Consider the following 19,306-nt stretch of genomic DNA (forward strand, 5'->3'; position numbering starts at 1 on the left):
TACCCTTAGAGATAGAAAAGAAAGCGGGAATAGGAGGAGACTACGGTTTTGCCAGTTTAGAGAGGACTCTCTCTATATTCCAATTTTGGATTAGCTTCTGAACTCTAGTAGTTAGAGATAGTAGCTGTGTTTTTGGCTATAAGAGGTGCTTTATAGTAGAGTTTTTAGGGCTAGAATTAGAGCTAGAACTAGCTGCTAGTTCGGTCCCTATCTTTATTAACCTCTTCTTATATAGGCTTTTTGATTGCGTGATTTTCCTTGAATTTTAGGATTCTTAATGCGTAGTTATTGCAAAGCTTTTTAAATCTAATTCTAGGGGGAGGAGTAGAAGCTTCGATCTCTATAGCTTAGCTTAGAGATCCTCTAAACGCTTTTAGAACTAGTTTTAGGGCCTTATTTTATAGAGACTGGTACCTAGCTAGTAGGTAGTCTCTAGATTTGCTTTTCCACCAGCATTATACTCCGTAGTCTGCTATAGTAGTAACGTAGGCTATATAGAGCTGTCGAAGGGCTTATAGGGATAGACCTCTTTATATATTGCCTAGTCTTCTAATTAAATAGAAGGCTGCTTTTGCTTTAGAGATTTTTATTTCTATATATTATTTAAAAGTAAGCTTAGAGTCTAGGAATACTCCTAACTACCTAACTAGGGGCTTAGGGGATATTTCCACGTCTCCTAGCTTTAGCCCTTCCTCTATAGTAGTACGCTTATTATAGAAGTGTATAAGCTCTGTTTTGCCAATATTAAAGCTAATAGCGGCTTCCTTAGCTTTAGACATTAGCTCTTACGCAATCCTCTCTAGCTTTTTACAGTTAGATTTAGCAGAGTTTGACGTAACTATAATTGCAAAATCATCTATATAGCTAAGGGAATGGGCTCCTTCTATCTCTAGCCTATAGATATTGCGTAGATATAATAGAAATAAGATAGGGGATATAGGCGATCCCTGTGGTATCCCTATTTCTAATTCTACTTTTTCTTATATTTGCCCGTTAAAGGAGAGCTGTATCTTTCTATTACTTAGGAAAGTAGCCACCCATTAAGTAAATGCTATAGGTAGTCCTAGTTCCTTACAGATAGATAGAAGCTNGTTTTTAGAGACATGGTCAAAAGCCCCCTTTACGTCTAGGAATAACGTAGTAGCTATCCTTTGTCTAGCTTTTTTCCTACTATTTTTAGATTAGATATTGTTTAGAAGTAGTAGAACTACGTCTATTACGGACTGCTATCTTCTTCCTCTTAGTTATAAATCTTAAAGTAAGCTAGTAGTACTAGCTAGATATCCTAATCTAGTAGCGAAGATCTTCTCTAAAGTCTTTCCTAGGCAGTTTAATAGGGCAGGTAGTTATATATACTAGTAGTACTAATAATACAGTAGAGTTTACTATGCCTACTTATCTAGGCCTCTACCTCAGTTTTCTAGTGCTTTATCCCAGCCACAAGCAGTTAGCTACTACCACCAATCGCATAGGGATTCTCACCAGTTCTTACGGATATCTTATAATGGGGTTAGCCTAAGTACCAGTCTACCCCCTAGCAGTCTATATAAGAGTTTCCTCCTAGAGTTAGTACGCTTTTATACAGCTTAGGAGCCTTCTATAGCCTCTAGTTTTACGCCTCTCTTTATTATTTCCACCGGCACGGGCATAAGCTACCATTTGCAGGGGTTGTAACTCCTATCTTACGCACCTACTAGCGTAATCCTACAAGGGCGTCGTGGCTGCATCCTATAGTATAGAGTAGGTGCACCTTCTACAGTTAAGGCCTGCTAAACCTCTCCCGCCTAAGTAACTCCTATTTACTCCTTAAGCGTACCTTACTAGCGTACTACCCTAGCAAGCAGTCCTATCTATTAGTACACTAACATATATATCCGTTCTCTCAAGCCACGTAGTAGTCTTTTTAGCTAGGATATAATCCTACCTGCCTACTAGGTGCACTAGGGGTTAGAGCCTAGCTAAGGGGTAAGGTCCCTAGAGCCAGCAGTGGCTACTACGCACTACGCCCCATAGGGGCTAGTAGTAGTATAGGGGCGCAACACCCTATATACTACTAGTCTCCGTTTTACGTTGCCTATAAAAGTCTCCTTATAATAGGCCGACCGTGTCTTATAGGAGGGGTCGTAGATACTTAGTCCCGCGCTAGGCAACCTACTCTACCCTCTCCTACTAACTAAGCTTATATCCCCCCTTTTTATAAGCTAGCCTATATCTCTAACTGTTAAGACCTTATACAACTAGCCTGTGTTTCCTTAGAGCCTCCCCCATATATATATGCGCAGGTTGCGTACACTACGCCTATTAAGACCCTCCTATAAGTCACCTGGTCGCCATAGGGCTGTCAAAGCTGGCCTATATTTCCGCTGCCTAGAGCTTTACCCGTGTTTCCACCTCGTTAAGCCGTCTGGTCGCCGTCGCGTTACTATCACATCACTATCGCGTCGCTGTCGCGTCTAGGTCGCGCGCACTACGCCTATTAAGACCCTCTTCTAAGTCACCTAGGAGTACTAGATACCAGATAGGCCCTTATAGAGGGGCCTTAACGAGTTCTTTAGGTAGGGGCCTTAATAAGTTCTTCGCGGTGGCCTTAGGGCCTTAACAAGTTTCATACAAGGTATCTGCGACGCGTTAACCTTAATAAGTTCTTATAAAAAGAGGTTCCCTACGCCCTTGCCGTGTCCCTACGGTCTCAGAGCTAGTGCAAGCCCAAGGGTGTCCTGTTATACGCCTAGGACGTGTCTACGTTGACTGGCTAATAAGGCCAGTTTTGGGCCTGGCTATAAGCCAGGTAGTTGTATATCGGGTGGTTTTCGTATCCCAGTTTCCCTTAATAGGCCTCCCTAGGTGGTAGAGTAGGAGCCTTAAGCGGAGGCAGTAAGGCTCCTAGTGTTGTTAAGGGCGATGCTTTGTGCGAAGCTTTGTACGATACATCGTACGCGTCACGAGCTCAACACCACAGAACCGCGACAACAGCGCGCTACACGCGCTGCGGCGGCTCTCTACCATCGCCTCTGCACTTGGCTATTAAAAGGAATTGATTCCTAATGATGTTTCCACCCGCGGCGACGTGGACGCGTGCAGTAGGGCTTCGCGGGCAGCGCTTTATTATTATATAGCGTATACTATGCTTTCCTATACTTCTTTATATTCGCCTAAAGGATCTAAAGTTCTCTATTTATAATACTATTATATAAAAATCCAATTTATTTCTTTCCTATATACTAGGTATTTACGGTATAAGGCTTAATAAGGACCCTAACAGTTTACGCAGTATAGATTAACCGTCTTATACTAGAGATGGCCTTCCCGCCTATATATTTCGTATATATTAGGTTATATATAGTCTCTAGCCCTATATCTAAACCTTTTACATTTATAGTATCTATAGGGGTATATTATTCCTTAAATGGCGATATAATAATTGCACCTCCCCTAAATAATACATTGTTTAATATAAGCAGCTTTTCTATATCCTCTTTTATTACCACTTTAATAATTACCGATGTATACTAGCCGTACGGCCTTAGTTATCTAAGCTATCTTATTATATATACCTCTTCCCCATTCTCTACCCTAAAGCGCTCTATAGCTAACTTACTTACTTTTCCGCTATTAATATCTATTACTAAAGGTACTTTAACCTAGTCCGCCTTAATTATATACTACTTAGGTCTAATAAGCCTCGCCCTAGGGATGTATAGTTTAAGCTATTAAGTAGTTATCTGCCTAAACGCAGCTTCTTTATCTTTTTCTACCGAGAATCTAATAATGCTCACGCTGTCTCTTATTCGCTATACGCGGAAGTTTTTAAGTATAGCTCCCGTAAGCCTGTTAACATCCTTTATACCTTATATAATGGTTTATTTTACTACTTTAGTAGTAGCTACCTTCTCTATTATTTCCTTACCCGCTTAGCTAACGTCTATTACTAGCTATTAATTAGGTTCTTTAGAGTTCCTAGCGTTTGTTATTTATAGCTAAGTTACCTTTACCCCTACTATGCCTCTACTAGCCGCTACTAACGCCTATAATTGTGTTAAAGCTAAGGGAATATTTAGTTGCGCTTATAAGGACCAGATAGCCTTTTAGAGTTTAGCGTTTTGCTTTTTAAGGCTTTACTATTTTAATTTAATATTTACTAGGTCATTTCTAATGCTCTTAATAATGCTATTCTGGTTTATAATAATATTGCTCTACTATACTATAGTTTCTTTAAGGCTTTTAATAAGTTAATAAAATTCGTTACAATTAATACCTCCTCCTTTATATTTAGGTAAGGTAGAGGCTCTTACTATAGGGAATAGGGGCAGTATATGCTGTATAGCTTATAGTCCGGTTTATAGTGCGGTTATCTGCTATTTAAACTATACTAATCTTTAGGATTATGTCCTTAGTGACTGCTGGGCCTCTTATACCTTCGCGCTCGGTTTCTTTATACGTCTTAGTGGAGCTACTAGCGGTTCTAGAGGTGGTGTTACTAATACGCGTTCAGGGGTCGAAGCAGCCATTAGGGCTCTGGGGCTTCGTTCGGTAGGCTGCAGGGGCCGCCTTATAGCGGGAACTAGCTAAACGAAAGACCAGGATTCGATTAAAAGAATGTCCGAGATGAATATCCTCCTCTTTCAAAAGTTCTTCTTCCAATAGACCGTCCTCCTTTCTCTCCAACTCAACAAGGGTCGTAGACCCTTAACAAGGGTGTGGCCGGTGCGGGTCGGCCGCCCTCCCTACTTGTGGGGGCGACCATCCTGTGCTAAACCGCTTTAATTACCGTTACATAGAAATTATAGCCATGCTTACGTAGCCGACCAGCTCCGCATTCGTATTAGCTTATACTACTGTAATTCTAGTCCCTGTTTTAGACCCTCTGCCGCTAATCCCCCAATATGATGCACCGTCTACCCATCCAACCTTGTACTATACTTGGATTGTGCCGTCGGAATAGTGAATATGAGTAATAACGCCTGTGCACAGCCTAGGTGTGTTTGCCAGGGATAGGCTCAGCATGTAGATGATATAACCGTCGCACCTTGTAACTCTTCTGCCAATCAGAGCTCCACTAGAAGACACAGCTGCGGCAGAGTGAAGCCAGGAAGTGACCAGAACGTCCAGAACAGTAATGCTGGGTGAATAGTTGAGGAGACAAGGTGCGGTGACTCACTCGCACCGTCTTATTGGTCCATATGATATATCGCAAAGGATGAAAGCTAAGGCAACGCGCAACAACAGCTTCGGTTACGTTCCTGCATTTTTAACAAAAATTAAAAAAACTTCAAAGTCAGGGAGAGACATTCGCCGCGTTCACGCAATGACCACACAGCTCACGGCGGAGAGCAGTCCTGTGCTAGACATCGAGGTGTTTGAGTGTGAGGCATGCGGTTCGAAAGTCGAAGACCTAAGCTACCGGCGGCCTCTCAACTCGCTCGAAGGTCGAATCCGCCTGTCAAGCAAGGCCGAGTTGCATCTCTCGCATGTTGAGGTTTCCTTTCAAGGTAAGCTGTGATTGGCAAGTGCGGACCTGTCGGAGAAATGGTGTAACGAAGCGAAGGCTCGCAGTCGACTGTTGTTGTCGCTTACAAGTCCAATTCCAAGGACATCGTCACGCTCAATTCTACAGAAAGAGTAGGCGGGCCTTCCATAATATTGTACACACGTCGCTAATCTCCGACCAGTTCCTTGACATCGCATATAAACCAACCCTCGAGTCTATCCGCAAAACAGAATGCCAAGATGGACTGCGCATCTACAGTCTCGACTTCTCATTTGTCATTCCTCAAGGAGCAGATTTCCTTGGCGAGCTTCCCCCACAGTGCCAGTTGCTCCCTCCTTCTCTTGGAGTGGCCGAATGCTTCATGAGCTGCTACGACCAGAAAACGCGCCCTCGCGCGGCAGTCGCCTATAACCTGCGCGCGTCCATTGATTACCGCAAGGCGAATGCTACAGATACAGAGACGCCGAAGACCATCGAGGACACTAAGCGAGTTGGAATTCTTCCGTATAATGAAGTCCAACCCCCAACGAATACCGCAAGCTTCCCGGGTGAATTCGTCATGCATGTTGCTTCGCCTGTCTGGAAGCATCTGCTTGGTGCCCGTCTTGGGACTGTTACTATAACTACCAACGAGCCGCTTCCGCTCGCCTATATATCCGCTACGTCTATTGACTGCACCGAGTGCGTGCTCACCCTATCAGTCGATGCCCCCCCAGATGCAATCCAGCGCTTGCGGACTCTATCTTTAGAGATCAAGCCGGTGATTCGGACCAAAACATTTTATTCGGCTGAGAAAATTCCTTGCATTCCCAAGCAGACCCACTTGACCCAGACAGGGACTTTGCGACTCCACGATAGTGTACTCAAGCTCGAACGGCGAAAATTTCAGAACCTTGAGTGGCAATATGTCCCCCAAAACGTTCAACAGGATAGCCCACCAAGGTATGAGGCCTTAATGAGTCAAGCGAATTACAACAGTGGTTCTCGTAGCTCCGTGAGTTCAACTGGAAAAGTTGGACTTTGGAGGCGGGTATCGAGGTCGTCAGATTCCACAGTCCAAAATGCGAGTAGCATCTGGCGTTCATCCGTTCGTATCCCTATTTCGCCTTCGCAGACATTACTCCCAACTTTCTGCAGCAAGTTAGTTGCCAGGTCATATTCAGTGTTGCTTCGAGTAGACATAGCCGGAGTCTGTACCAAGCGAGCCGATTTCGAAGTTCCCCTCCAGGTGGTTCATTTATCCTCGACGCGACATGTCGACATGCATTCGACACCACCACAAGATTCCGGCCCTTGTTTAGGGGTCACAACCCTCCTTGCCCAATATGACGTATAATATCCTGCACACCGTCATTATGGTTTTGCTGACAACAGAAGATGTAGATCTTGCCAACATATGAATCCTTGACGCATCAATCTCCAATATATCAAGCTGGAGCGAGTAATTGAGTTCTTCTGGATCTGGAGTCAGGAGTTGATCATGGCCAATTAACGATGTCCGACTCCGTTGTGCATGTTTTAATGCATGCTCGGATGTGTCTGTAGTTGCGGAACTGAGGTCATGACCCAAGAGGCGTTCAGCGACCTCAACCCAGCGTAATATTATGTCGAGTGAAAAAATGTTCATCGTTCGTTCCGCTACGACATGTGTCAATGGCGCGTGTCAATGGCGCGTGCATGTAATCTAGAGCGCAATTCTCGCCAACTTCTCAAGTACTTTATTAATGAAATGACGAACGGGCCAGGGCCAATAAACACTCGTGCCTTTGTGTAAAAGATAGTCCATAAAAAATTGTATTGCCCTCTATAGGATCCAATATTTTAATTCCCATCCTATCCTTCTAATGCCAAGCTATGCAGATAATAAACGTGTGCGAACATTCTCTTTATCGAGAACGACCTCCTTCCGCCGCATACATCTAAATGCCGTGGATATCCACTCCATTAGCCGTATTCCTCCTATCCTTGGTCGTTGAAGCAGATTTCGTGGCCGCAGCAGCTGCCAAATCCTGCTGCTTACGTTTTTCTCTCACTACCATCCTCTAAGTTCTCTCGCTGAACCGGTCTCCGAAGAGATCAAAATGCGGCCGCATAATGATAGTATACTTCACAAACTCCTCCATACAATCCACGAGGCGGTCTCTGTTGCTACTTGGCATGAGTCTGCTTCCGCCTTCCTCCGCAGTCTCGTCAGTGAACTGCGTGTATGCATTTGGTATGGAGCTCTGGTTGGGAATGGTGAACATGCGCATCCATCGGCCAAGGATCCGTAGCGAGTTAACGGTGTTGAAAGATTGGGAACCGCCGGATACCTGGGCGATTGCTAGGGTGCGGCCTTGCGTGGGGCGGACGGAGCCAGTGGATAGCGGGATCCAGTCAATCTGGTTTTTGAAAACAGCAGTATATACAGGAACTAAGTTAGTTTTTTGGCACGTCAATGGTTGGCCGAGGGATAGCGCTAATAAAGTGGGTATAATGGTGGGTTTGGTTGGAGAGGATGATGGCTTACGAGATTTCCATGCTGTTCAGGCGACACCCAGACATGTCCGTCACTCCATTTGCTCAGGTTTCTGAGCTCTTGTACCTTTGCATGCGAATGCTGTACGTCGTCCTTGACGGGCAAACCTGTGGGGTCATACACGCGGACGTCGCAACCGAGCCGGAAAAGTATGCGGGCGGCTTCAAAAGCGAGGAGACGCGAATATGAACTGCATGCTGTCAGCTTTGAGCTTTATTGGTCTGCTAGGGGTCGGGCCCAGGGATTGCTCTTTCGTATGCAAAGGGGCCTCTGACCGGCATCTCATGCTCCCAAACAGCACCAACACTTTCAGCCTGTCTCCACCAGTCCTCTTGAGGTCTTCCTCTACCATCTTCATTGCGGTACTGAGCTCCAATTTTGCTATCCAATCGCTGCTGGCGACCTTATCATTCATCAAGAACGGTCGATATGCTTCCCGAACTTCTGGAATATCCTCTGACGCTGAAATTGCAAAAGTGCGTTCAACGAACGAGAGATCTGGCTTAATCTCGATGGGTGCTCGAGCTGCTTGCGTGTTGTTAAGGTCGCCGGTCGAAGAGTAAAAGCCATTCGCAGTCATGGTGAAGCACCTAAAGTCAGAACGAGGAAATGTGGAATTATATAAACGTCGCGAGCAATGCTGAAGTAAGGAACGAACAGGTAGATTACGCTGGAAGCAGAGAAAACTCATTAAGGCTGATAGAAGAACAAGCAGGGACCAGAGAGTAAGGTCATGGATAACCACAGCAACGTATATCTGTCACTGCCGGGTCCTGATTCGCGGTCGGAGGTTGCCTAGAAATATATAGTCAACCAATAGAAATACGGTGGATGTGCAAGGGTCCATTTCTGCGGGGTGGCTGAGATCTGCACTAGCAGGCGAACAGTGACATATCGGCCAGCGCAGATCAATGAAATCCTCTATTTCGCAAGGACCCGCTTTTTACCATTCAGCCACCTAAACATCTTCGTGAAACTGGATGAGCCTTCTGCGATTATGAGGCGACCCTTGGGCACGGTTGATACCTGATCCCAGATTTTTGTGGGGCTTTCTACTATTGCTGCAAACGGCTGTGTTTGCATGTGCAAGAATTGTGGTTGTCTCGCGCATTGCTCCGCTTGATCTGTCATTGGGCGTAGAAGGAGATAAAATGCAATTGTAAAGATAACCCTAGCGCTTTATATATTGCGACGTTATAGTACGCATTAATACTTTCAGTCTCAGCATGCTCGTGCTACCTCTAAATAAATGTATTACTGTTTTCGCCATGCTTCTTCATTATATTCGTCCATAAGTTCTACGTAGTCCGTCCCTGCGCCAGCCCATCCCTTGATGCCTTCCACAAGGACAAAACTCTTCATGTTCAAGTCCCCTTGATCTTTAATGTGATCATCGAACCACGCGGCAGCACGATTTCCGCGACCGCGAGATGACCCTACCGCAAGAATCTTCCTGTCAGCTCATTTGGCAGTCTGCAGATCGGGTAGGAAACAGCGAAACTAGAGAGCGTACCGCAATACCAGATTACTGTACTGACGTTCGCGGTCTTGAACAAAGTATATAGTGTAGGGATCGTAGGGAATAAGCTCTGAGCGGGTAGGTTGACTGAGCCACGGATTGTACCTCCCTATTTGCATTTAGAAAGCTACTCATCTCGCCAAAGGAGCGGACTTAAGGTACCTCATGGTCTGTTCGGCGTAAATCAACAAGAATAAAGTCCTTCCCAGGCTTCTTGCCCTGTTTAATCAGAGCCAAAAGGTCTAATCTGGAAATGGTTGCAGGATCCTTATTCCTTGCCGCAGGATAGGCGGCATACCAGGGAGGTTCAGGACGGATTGGCGGATTGCTAGCTCCTGGCCCATTTTGCGTCATGTTCACTGAAGACAAAGAGGGTGCGTTCCTGCAGAGGATGCGTGATCGTTGGGGTTTCGACAAACTGGTCGAGAGTATTGATCTGCTAAGGTTGGAACAAATTATTAATATTCGGAATGATCTATGATCTAGCTTTCAATTCAAAGGGCTTTTAAGTCTGTGACTTTGAAATGTGACACCGAAAGCTGGGCAACTGAGAGAATGTCACTGCTCAAGCCTGAGTGGCGGTATCCCCTGTCATCTCTCACATCTGGCCGACGGTCCCTGGCGAACGCCATTTGGCTGGGTACAGCACTAGTGTCTTTGTATTTTCAAACAATCATGAACCTTCCAGAAGAGACTAAATATTTTTAAGGATGCTCAGGAGACAACCTATGGAAGGTACGGGGTGCACGACCACGCGTACGACGGAATGTCACTGGGTAGCTGTGATTGGCTGGATTCGTGCCCTTGGATAGTATTAATCCAGCGTCACCTTTTACCTCAACACATCATTACTGTTCATCAATATTTTTCTCGTACTTTTCTGAGATTTTACCAACTCCTGAACTACCGTTTTCGCCATTCTCTTTGATCATCGCTCTCCATCTCTCACTCCCGGGGGTTTGTCTACTTGCACCTTGTAACCAATCCTCAGACGCCCAAACATGCAGCTGCTCAAAACGAAGGACGAACACAAAGCGGACACTGAGGATTCTCTTCGGCAAGGGGGTAAAGAAACCACTCCTCCTTCCGCATTAATGCCAGACTCCGAGAAACAGCAAATTGAAAAGGCCATCGTACCCGATAAAGTATCAGCTTTCAACGGCTTGGGATGGCTGGATCGCTTTCTGGCTGTATGGATTCTTCTGGCAATGATCATTGGCGTTCTACTAGGTAACTTCGTCCCCAGCACCGGTCCGGCATTGCAGAAGGGCAAGTTTGTTGGTGTCTCAATTCCCATTGGTGAGTCTTGATATTCATTCCACTCCCGAGACGGCTGCTAAATGGAAGCGCAGCTATCGGTTTGCTTGTCATGATGTACCCCATTTTATGTAAAGTTAAATACGAGACTCTACACCTTGTCTTCCAACACCGGGCACTATGGATACAGATTGGATTTAGTATCTTCATGAACTGGATTATTGCTCCTTTCTTAATGGTAAGTCGCTCCTAGCCTACCTTGATGTAATCATGAGAGATGAACGTGAAGCTAATAAATGTAGCTTGCTCTTGCTTGGGCCTTCTTGCCAGACAAACCTGAGCTCCGCGAAGGTCTGATCTTAGTGGGATTAGCTAGGTGCATCGCAATGGTTCGTTATCCTCTTTCCTTTCGAATAACAGAGCACTAAAGGTATAGGCAGGTATTGATCTGGACTGGCCTAGCGGGTGGTGACAGCGAATATTGCGCCATCTTAGTGGCCGTAAACTCCATCTTGCAGATGGTGCTCTATGCGCCGCTTGCAATCTTCTTCATTCGAGTCATTAGCCATTCTAGCGGCCGCATAACGGTCTCATACTCAACCGTAGCAATAAGCGTTGCTGTCTTTCTCGGAATACCTCTAGGGGCGGCTATCTTGACCAGATTCACCGTTCGCAAACTCATCAGCCCTTCCTGGTACGACAACGTATTCCTCAAATGGGCAGCGCCTTGGTCACTTATAGGTCTCCTCTACACCATTCTTGTTCTCTTCGCTTCGCAAGGCCACCAAGTGGTTCATCAAATCGTATCGGTCGTTCGAGTTGCTGCACCCTTAATCATCTACTTCATCATCGTCTTCTTTTTCACACTGTGGCTCACGCATCGGCTGGGATTTGGATATAAGATCTCTGCTACACAGAGCTTTACAGCTGCCAGCAACAATTTCGAACTTGCCATTGCTGTTGCCGTTGCTACTTTTGGCGCCGACAGCGATCAGGCCCTTGCATCGACCGTTGGGCCTCTGATTGAAGTACCTGTACTTCTTGCGCTAGTGTATCTTGTGAAATGGATCGGCAATAGATGGCATTGGAAGAATTAGAGGACCGGATTACATCGATGTTGTTTTAGTAACCTGATAGTAGCATTCAATTACCATCTTCGAATGTCTGTATAGACTTGTACCGAAGTGTCTCACGCTAATACTACTCCATTGTGCTATTCGACCTTCCATAACCTCTTAATGTATTCTTGCACGGTCGATCGCTACCATTTGAGATGTAACAGTAAAGACGATGTAACATTTTATAGAAGCAAACGTTGGACGGTGCTAGTTTTAGCGAATCAAGTACAAGGTTGGATGGGTAGACGGTGCATTGTATTGGGGGATTAGCGGCAGCGGGTCTAAAACAGGGACTAGAATTACAATAGTATGAGCTAGTACGAATGCAGAGCTGGCCGGCTACGTAAGCATGGCTATGATTTATATGTAACGGTAATTAAAGCGGTTTGGCACAGGATGTTGCCCCCACAAGCAGGGAGGGCGGCCGACCCGTACTGGCCACACCCTTGTGAGGATCTACTTTGAGGATGAAGGATAGAGAAAGTAGAGAAAATGGGCAACTCTGGTTGGCCTTGGAACTGTTATGGTTGTGGCGTTGTGGCAGTAAGGCATTGCCACTGGCCGCAGTCCCCACTAAATGCCTGTGCTTGGCGGTCTAGCGTGACGCGGTTACTAAGTCAACTAGCCAGCGCTGAATCGCTAAACCAACCCCGAACCTTAGCTAGTTTATGGTGGGCCATACGCACCAAACCGCCAACGCCCGAAATCCGAAAATTTTAGAACATCAAATTCTTAGTCTTGATCTTGCAAAAGCTCTACCTCAAGCTCTATGCAAAGCTCTACTTGAAGCTTTATACGGAGCTCTAAGGCTCTTTTAATATACAGTATTAATATACTAGGAAGTCTCTGAGAACGCTCGCACGAACGCCTGTACGAACGCCTGTACGAACGCCTGTACGAACGCCTGTACGAACGCCTGTACGAACGCCTGTACGAACGCCTGTACGAACGGCCTGTACGAACGCCTGTACGAACGTCTGTACGAACGCCTCTACGAACGCCTTTGCGGTCGTCTTTACGAACACCTCAATAAACAGACGCCTGCACAAAGCTCTTATAAAGGGGGGGTTAAAGGAGGCTCTGCGTACGAAGGCTTTGCGTATGGAGGCTCTACGTACGGAGGCCCTGCACGACGCTCTGCACGATGCTCTGCATCGAAGACTCTGCATCGAAGACTGCGTACGAAGGCTCTGCGTATGGAGGCTCTACGTACGGAAGCTCTGTACGACGCTCTGCACGATGCTCTGCATCGAAGACTGTATCGAAGACTCTTCGTGCGAAGGCTCTGCGTATGGAGGCTCTACCTGCGGAGACTCTTCACGACGCTCCGCACGACACTCTACATATAAAGACTCTGCATACGAAGGCTCCGCGTACGTAGCTTCGTGCAGAGCCTCTATATGCAGAGCCTCCGTATGCCGAGCCTCCGTACGCAGAGTCTCTATACGCAGAGCCTTTGTATGCAGAGCCTTTGTATGCAGAGCCTCTTGTCACGGAACCCCACCGCAGGGGCCTCCATAGGAGAGCCCCGTGCTCTCGCGTACACCTCGCGTACAGCTTATGTCAGCTACGCGTAGGTATATCACCTCCTTACGCCCTCGACCCTTACGATCGATCGCGCAACGTCTTGTAGACTCCTCGAATACATACGTCTTGTAGCCACTGCCCCGTCCCGTGACATTACGTTTGCGCCTTTTTACCACCGACACCCAGCCTACAACCCAATTCTACGTCTCTGCAATACTACAGGCGCTGCCAGAAGCAGCGTGCCTACGAGTTACCTCACTTTATACTTCTAAGGAACCCATAATAGTAAGATGATATTTCTTACTAGCCACTATATTAAACCCAAAGAACAATCCAATACCTATACTTAACCTACGACGCCAATTAATCCCAGGAGAATTCGATTTATCAGCTCTAGCCTTAACCCCTAAGGAGATAGACACCGATAATGTCTTATCTTTTATTGACTATATAACTACGGACAAGCAAGCGGAAGGGCTACTACCTATTAAAATTAAAATACGAGACGCCGAGACGTTTGTAAAAATGGTAGCACGAGAACCTAATAAATACTACCGCCTTCTACAGAACTACCACCTAAAGCTTATACGAGCCGAGATGCGTGCTGCCTAAGATCGCGATATTATCTAAGACCTATAAGCTCGCGAGGCGCTCGCCGATAATACGCGTTAAGAAACTAAAGATAACCTCCGCGTGTCTAAACGCGACGTCCAACAGTTAAAGAAGGCTGAAATTATACTTATTGCTACGGTTACTAAAAGAGAAGGCACAATTAAATACCTATAATCTTAGCTTAATGAGCATATTTGTAACAACGCTAGACACCTCTCTACTGCATATAACGCCACTTAAGTCTCTACGCCCCCGGCAACTTTACCTACTTAACGCTTAATGGAGAGTTAGCGCCAAGCAGCCTTACCTAATAGGAACCCCTACTAAAGCAATGACGAAAGCTATAACGACTAAACCTAAGCTGCCACCGTAGGGTTTAATGTACGTTACCCTAATCCCCTAGTTTTTTAGGGAGACCGCAAAGAATATAGCCACTAGAAGATGTAAATCTGTAAGAAACTAACTTAGAGCGCCTGCCTTTTTCCTATGGAAGACACTAAGATTGGCTATATTATTGGGCGAATAAAGGGTATACTATTTAACAGACTCTTCGCCTAATAGGAGACTAATAGCCCCTAGAAGTAGTAGTCCTACTAAGAAGTCCTTAATAATCTTAACCTAATATACCGCGACTATAACCTACTAGCCACCAACCAAGCTAAACTATATGCCCTAAAGATAAGCCCTACTGAATTATTTAACGAGTTCTATATTAAATTCTAGGAATATACTAGAGCCCTTACCTAAGACGATACTAAAGACCAGGAAGATCTCCTTAAAAAAGTCACTTATCGCCTTAGTTACGCAGCCGCCAGCCATAATTATAATAATGTTTATAATATGGTAGCAGCCATATAGAAGATTAAACGACGACTAAATTAGATTGCTACTATAAACCCCTACCTAAAGACCTCCCTATAGAAGCCCTCCGGACCTACTAAACCACCGACACCTACTACCCTAAGTAATACTACTAGTCCTAATATTAACCTTTCTATACTAACCTTTCCGTAAAAGCTACTAGATAGAGAACGCAAGCTACTCTAGAAGCTAAAGCGTTACTATAGATGTCGTTAAGAAGGCTGTTATAGCTATAGCCTAAACTATCTAATAGCTAGGTTTAGCAGCTGCCGCCTAATACCTAACCTAGTACCTTAAACACTAAATATGTCGCTACGTACCACTACTGTATAAGACGAAGACGTAGTAATAGCGGTAGAGTTAGATACGGAAATGGAAAACGCCAAGTCCTAGCCCTAAGTCGCAGGTTAGGACGCCCTAATAATAAGGGAATCTATATATCGGCCTGCTTAATAGATAACTTAGTAAAGATAAATAGACGGAAATAGATAGTTTTACCTATAATAGGAACTACTGCCAAAAAATAATATAAAAGCCGTTCCATGATTGATTACGGAGCTACTAATAAATTTATAGATACTTAATTCGTACGCACTTATAACCTATCTACCTTACCCCTTACTAAAGCCCGCGCCCTATAACTCGCTAATAGTAGTTGTACCGTATAGAAGATTACCTATATAGTACAACTCCACCTAGACATAAATAGGCACCAGGAAGAACTCTGGGCCTATATTATACCACTTACTAACTACCCTATTATCCTTAAAATAAACTAGCTTAAATAATACAACCCCGCTATTAACTGGAAAAAGAGAGAAGCAACCTTTAACTCTAAATACTATAGAGAGACCTGCCTAGGATATAGCCTAGCCACCTTTATCTACTCCCTAGGATACTAACCTAAGGAACCCCTTATTACCCTACCTATAACTAACTGCTACTATATAAGTGCCGCGGCCTTCTACCGCATAGCACATAGAAAAGGCTGGACCGTTACTGTAGCCTCCTAATTACAACTATATAAGCTTAATAAAGAACAGGACTACGTCCTCTATAGTAATAGGATAGATATAGTTAACCTCCTAAAAAACGATGCCCCCGTAGAACTCTACGGACTTTTACTTTTAGACTTTAAGAAGTTTATAAAGCTTAAAAAAGGACTTACNAATAAGGAACTCCGNAAGCTCCTNCCTAANAGGTACNATAACTTTATTAANNTNTGCTTANAAAAGAGCGTAGATATACTCCCCCCATATTAACCTAATAACTATGCCATTAATATTAAATAAGGAAAAACGCTACCCTACAAGAGACCCTACCTAATGTTAAAAGACAAACTTTTAGTTGTTAAAAAGTATATTAACGAACACCTTAACAAAGGGTTTATTCGCCCCAGTATATCCCTAGCAACCGCCCCTATCCTCCTTACTAAGAAGCCAGAAGGAGGTATTTAATTCTATATTAACTATAGAGGACTTAACGCTATTACGATTAAGAACTAATACCCTATACCGCTTATACGTGAGACTCTTAAGCGGCTTAGCTAAGCTAAAATCTATACCAAGCTTAATATTATCGCTGCCTTTAACCGCCTCCGAATATAAGAAGGTAACGAATAGAAAACCGCATTCGCATCGCGCTTTAGCCAATTTAAATATACCGTTATGCCCTTTAGTGTATATAACGGCCCAGGCAGCTTCTAAAGCTATATTAATAACGCCTTACGGGACTACCTTAATGACTTCTGCTCTGCGTACCTGGATAATATACTTATTTATAATAATGACCCTTCTAAGCATACTAAGCACGTTTAAAAGGTCTTACAGCGCCTTAGGGACGCAGGACTTTATATTAATTTAAAGAAGTACGAATTCTTAGTTACAGAAGTAAAATACCTTAGACTAATTATTACTACTAAGGGTGTCCGTATGGACCCCGAGAAGGTACGCATAATTACCAAATAGCAAACCCCTAACTGCATTAAAGATATACAAGCTTTCCTTAGTTTCGCCAACTTCTATTAAAAATTTATATACAACTTCTCGGGTATTATAGCACTACTTATAGCAATAATGCGAACGAAGGGCCTTTCCGCAAAAGGAAGAAAAATATATCTATGTTTTATCTGGACGCCTAAATGCGAGAAGGCGTTCTAAGACCTTAAAGATGCTTTTACTAAAGCACCTATCCTAGCTTACTTTATACCAGGATAACAACTCTATCTTAAGACTAACTCCTTAGACTACGTTAACGCAGGCGTCCTCTCCCAAATAGGTAATAACGGTCTCCTCTACCTAGTTACATTCTATTTATCTAAGCTTATACTATAAGAATATAACTACGAGATCTATAATAAGGAACTTCTCGCGATTATATAAGCGTTTAAGGAATTCTAACCGGAACTCTCCTTAGCAGAACCTAACTAGCCAACTAAAGTCCTTATGGATTATCGCAACCTTGAGTACTTTATAACTATAAAACAGCTAAACTGACGCTAAGTACGCTGGAACGAGTTCCTCTCTAGTTTTAACTTTAAAATCGCATATAGGCTAGGAGTATAAGGTACTAAGCCTAATAGCCTAACACGCCGCTTATAAGACCTTCCTTAGTCTAAAGATGACCCCTATAACCAGTTCCAATAATAAATAATCCTAAAAGCACGGAATTTAGCCCTAGGTATACTACCTATAATAGAGCCAACTATACCTTAGCTCCACACTATAGAACTAGAATTACCTCCTGAAATTAACAAGCTTATTACTACGGCATATAATACCTCTGTTGACCTATTACTACATTAACTTATTACCGCAAAGACTGCCGGCGCCTGTACGCTGCTAACTAAACTCTAAAGCTTAGGCTAGATTAATATAGCAGCCTTAAAAGTAAAAGAAAACAGGCTCTATTATAGAGGCCGTCTATTTATCCCTAACTTAGAAAATCTATAACAGCAACTAATCTAAATGGCCCACGACCTCCAATTAAGCGGCTACCCAGGCAAAGGAGGAACCTATAAGCTTCTTAGCCGATACTACTTCTAGCTTAAAATAATAGACTTAGTTAAACGCTTTATAGGCGCCTACTATAGTTATAAGTACGCTAAGGCCTTTAATATAAAGTACTAAGGACTACTGCACCCTCTACTAGTACCTATACGATAATAGGCAGATATCGCCATAGATTTCGTTATTAACCTACCACCCTATAAGCGATATGGCCGTACCTATAAGAACATCCTTATAATAATATACCGACTTATAAAAGAGCGCCACTACGTCCCAACTAAAGGCGTAGCCGTTAGTAACGTTACTAACGCCTTCCTCCGCGAAATCTACTAATTACATGGGTTACCTAACTTAATTACGTCCAACTAAGGTATATAGTTCGGCTCTGATGTATGGAGACGAATCTGCCAACGCCTTAGCATCTCCGTTAAGATATCTATATCCTTCTATTACGAAACTACTAGGCAACTAGAAAACGCTAATGCTAGCATAAAAGCGTACCTACGACAGGTAGTCGCCTATAGTTAAGATAATTGGGTAGATTACCTCCTACTAGGTGAATTTATAGCGAATAACTATATCTTAACTACTATAGGACTTACCCCGTTCTTCGCAAACAAAAAATATTACCCCTAATCCGGCATAGAACCACTAGAACCTATTAATAAGAAACTACTATATGGAAAATGCCTTAAGATGCTACTTGCTAACCAGTATATAGACCGTATGAAAAATCTACTCGACTACTACAAGGGAGAAATGGCCTGGGCTTAAGTAAAGTAGGCCTACTTCGCTAACTGTTATAGAACGCCACCACCGGAGATACGTGTTGGTGACTAGGTATAGCTAGATACACGCAATATCTTTACGCAGAGGCCTATAAAGTCACTTAATTATAAGAACCTTAGCCCCTACCTAATTAAACAAGTTATTAATAGGGGAGCCGTATACGAGCTAGAGCTCCCGCCTGCCCTAGCCACCCGCGGGATATGGCCTGTATTTCACCTATAGCTACTACACCTTTACCAGCCTAACCTTTTACCGGGGCAGATACAGCCTAAACCCCTACTAGTACTAATCCAAGATAAGAACGAAGACGAGAACCACGAGGAGTGGACCGTTAAACGAATTATTAACTCTAAATACTTTGGCAAAGGCAGAGGACAACGGCTCTACTATAGAGCTATATATATAGGATTCAACATAGACCAGCCAGAATAGCAACTATAGGAAGACTTCAAAAATGCAAAGGATCTAATTAGCGACTTTTACTACGCGAACCTATAGAAACCGGGCCTAAGCAGAGATTTTATACCTAATCCTCTATAGGAGCCCTTATAGAGTTAAACCGTTATACATTACCACATAGGGGCAAATTACCGTTAGATTGCCATTAGA

General features: G+C 44.0%; 4 protein-coding genes across 4 annotated transcripts; 2 read left to right on the forward strand and 2 right to left on the reverse strand.

Moving 5' to 3' along the window:
* Nucleotides 1–5,305: 5,305 nt before the first annotated feature.
* On the forward strand, nt 5,306–7,230 carry K441DRAFT_697101 (uncharacterized protein; the record flags this gene model as incomplete). Its single annotated transcript, XM_067652948.1, has 3 exons — nt 5,306–5,489; nt 5,546–5,619; nt 5,670–7,230. 3 exons carry the CDS (start codon nt 5,306–5,308, stop codon nt 6,822–6,824), a joined length of 1,413 nt encoding a protein of 470 aa, XP_067503029.1. The 3' UTR covers nt 6,825–7,230.
* Nucleotides 7,231–7,233: 3 nt separating this feature from the next.
* Nucleotides 7,234–8,705, reverse strand: K441DRAFT_661443 (arsenate resistance ArsH). Its single transcript, XM_067648871.1, has 3 exons — nt 8,282–8,705; nt 7,998–8,196; nt 7,234–7,869 (listed from the first exon to the last, which is right to left on the reverse strand). Exons 1-3 carry the CDS (start codon nt 8,584–8,586, stop codon nt 7,531–7,533), a joined length of 843 nt encoding a protein of 280 aa, XP_067503030.1. The 5' UTR covers nt 8,587–8,705; the 3' UTR covers nt 7,234–7,530.
* Nucleotides 8,706–9,179: 474 nt separating this feature from the next.
* K441DRAFT_661445 (uncharacterized protein) lies at nt 9,180–10,011 on the reverse strand. The gene is made up of 3 exons (XM_067648872.1): nt 9,688–10,011; nt 9,520–9,634; nt 9,180–9,442 (listed from the first exon to the last, which is right to left on the reverse strand). Exons 1-3 carry the CDS (start codon nt 9,877–9,879, stop codon nt 9,261–9,263), a joined length of 489 nt encoding a protein of 162 aa, XP_067503031.1. The 5' UTR covers nt 9,880–10,011; the 3' UTR covers nt 9,180–9,260.
* Nucleotides 10,012–10,619: 608 nt separating this feature from the next.
* Nucleotides 10,620–11,879, forward strand: K441DRAFT_565300 (arsenical-resistance protein; the record flags this gene model as incomplete). The annotated part of the gene is made up of 4 exons (XM_067643693.1): nt 10,620–10,824; nt 10,878–11,020; nt 11,085–11,171; nt 11,223–11,879. 4 exons carry the CDS (start codon nt 10,620–10,622, stop codon nt 11,877–11,879), a joined length of 1,092 nt encoding a protein of 363 aa, XP_067503032.1.
* Between the last annotated feature and the right edge of the window lie 7,427 nt (nt 11,880–19,306).

Source organism: Cenococcum geophilum, assembly GCF_001692895.1.
Source record: "Cenococcum geophilum 1.58 unplaced genomic scaffold K441scaffold_26, whole genome shotgun sequence".
Classification (NCBI taxonomy): domain Eukaryota; kingdom Fungi; phylum Ascomycota; class Dothideomycetes; order Gloniales; family Gloniaceae; genus Cenococcum; species Cenococcum geophilum.

Bases quoted from the DNA above. Each gene is read 5' to 3' on its own strand.
- K441DRAFT_661443 (XM_067648871.1), bottom strand. From the start codon at position 8,586: ATGACTGCGAATGGCTTTTACTCTTCGACCGGCGACCTTAACAACACG. The intron at 8,197-8,281 runs GTCAGAGGCCCC...GACAGCATGCAG, and splicing joins TTTGGGAGCATGAGATGCCG to TTCATATTCGCGTCTCCTCG. The intron at 7,870-7,997 runs GTAAGCCATCAT...TTCAAAAACCAG, and splicing joins CTGAACAGCATGGAAATCTC to ATTGACTGGATCCCGCTATC.
- K441DRAFT_661445 (XM_067648872.1), bottom strand. From the start codon at position 9,879: ATGACGCAAAATGGGCCAGGAGCTAGCAATCCGCCAATCCGTCCTGAA. The intron at 9,635-9,687 runs GTACCTTAAGTC...AAATGCAAATAG, and splicing joins TACGCCGAACAGACCATGAG to GGAGGTACAATCCGTGGCTC. The intron at 9,443-9,519 runs GTACGCTCTCTA...TTCTTGCGGTAG, and splicing joins TACAGTAATCTGGTATTGCG to GGTCATCTCGCGGTCGCGGA.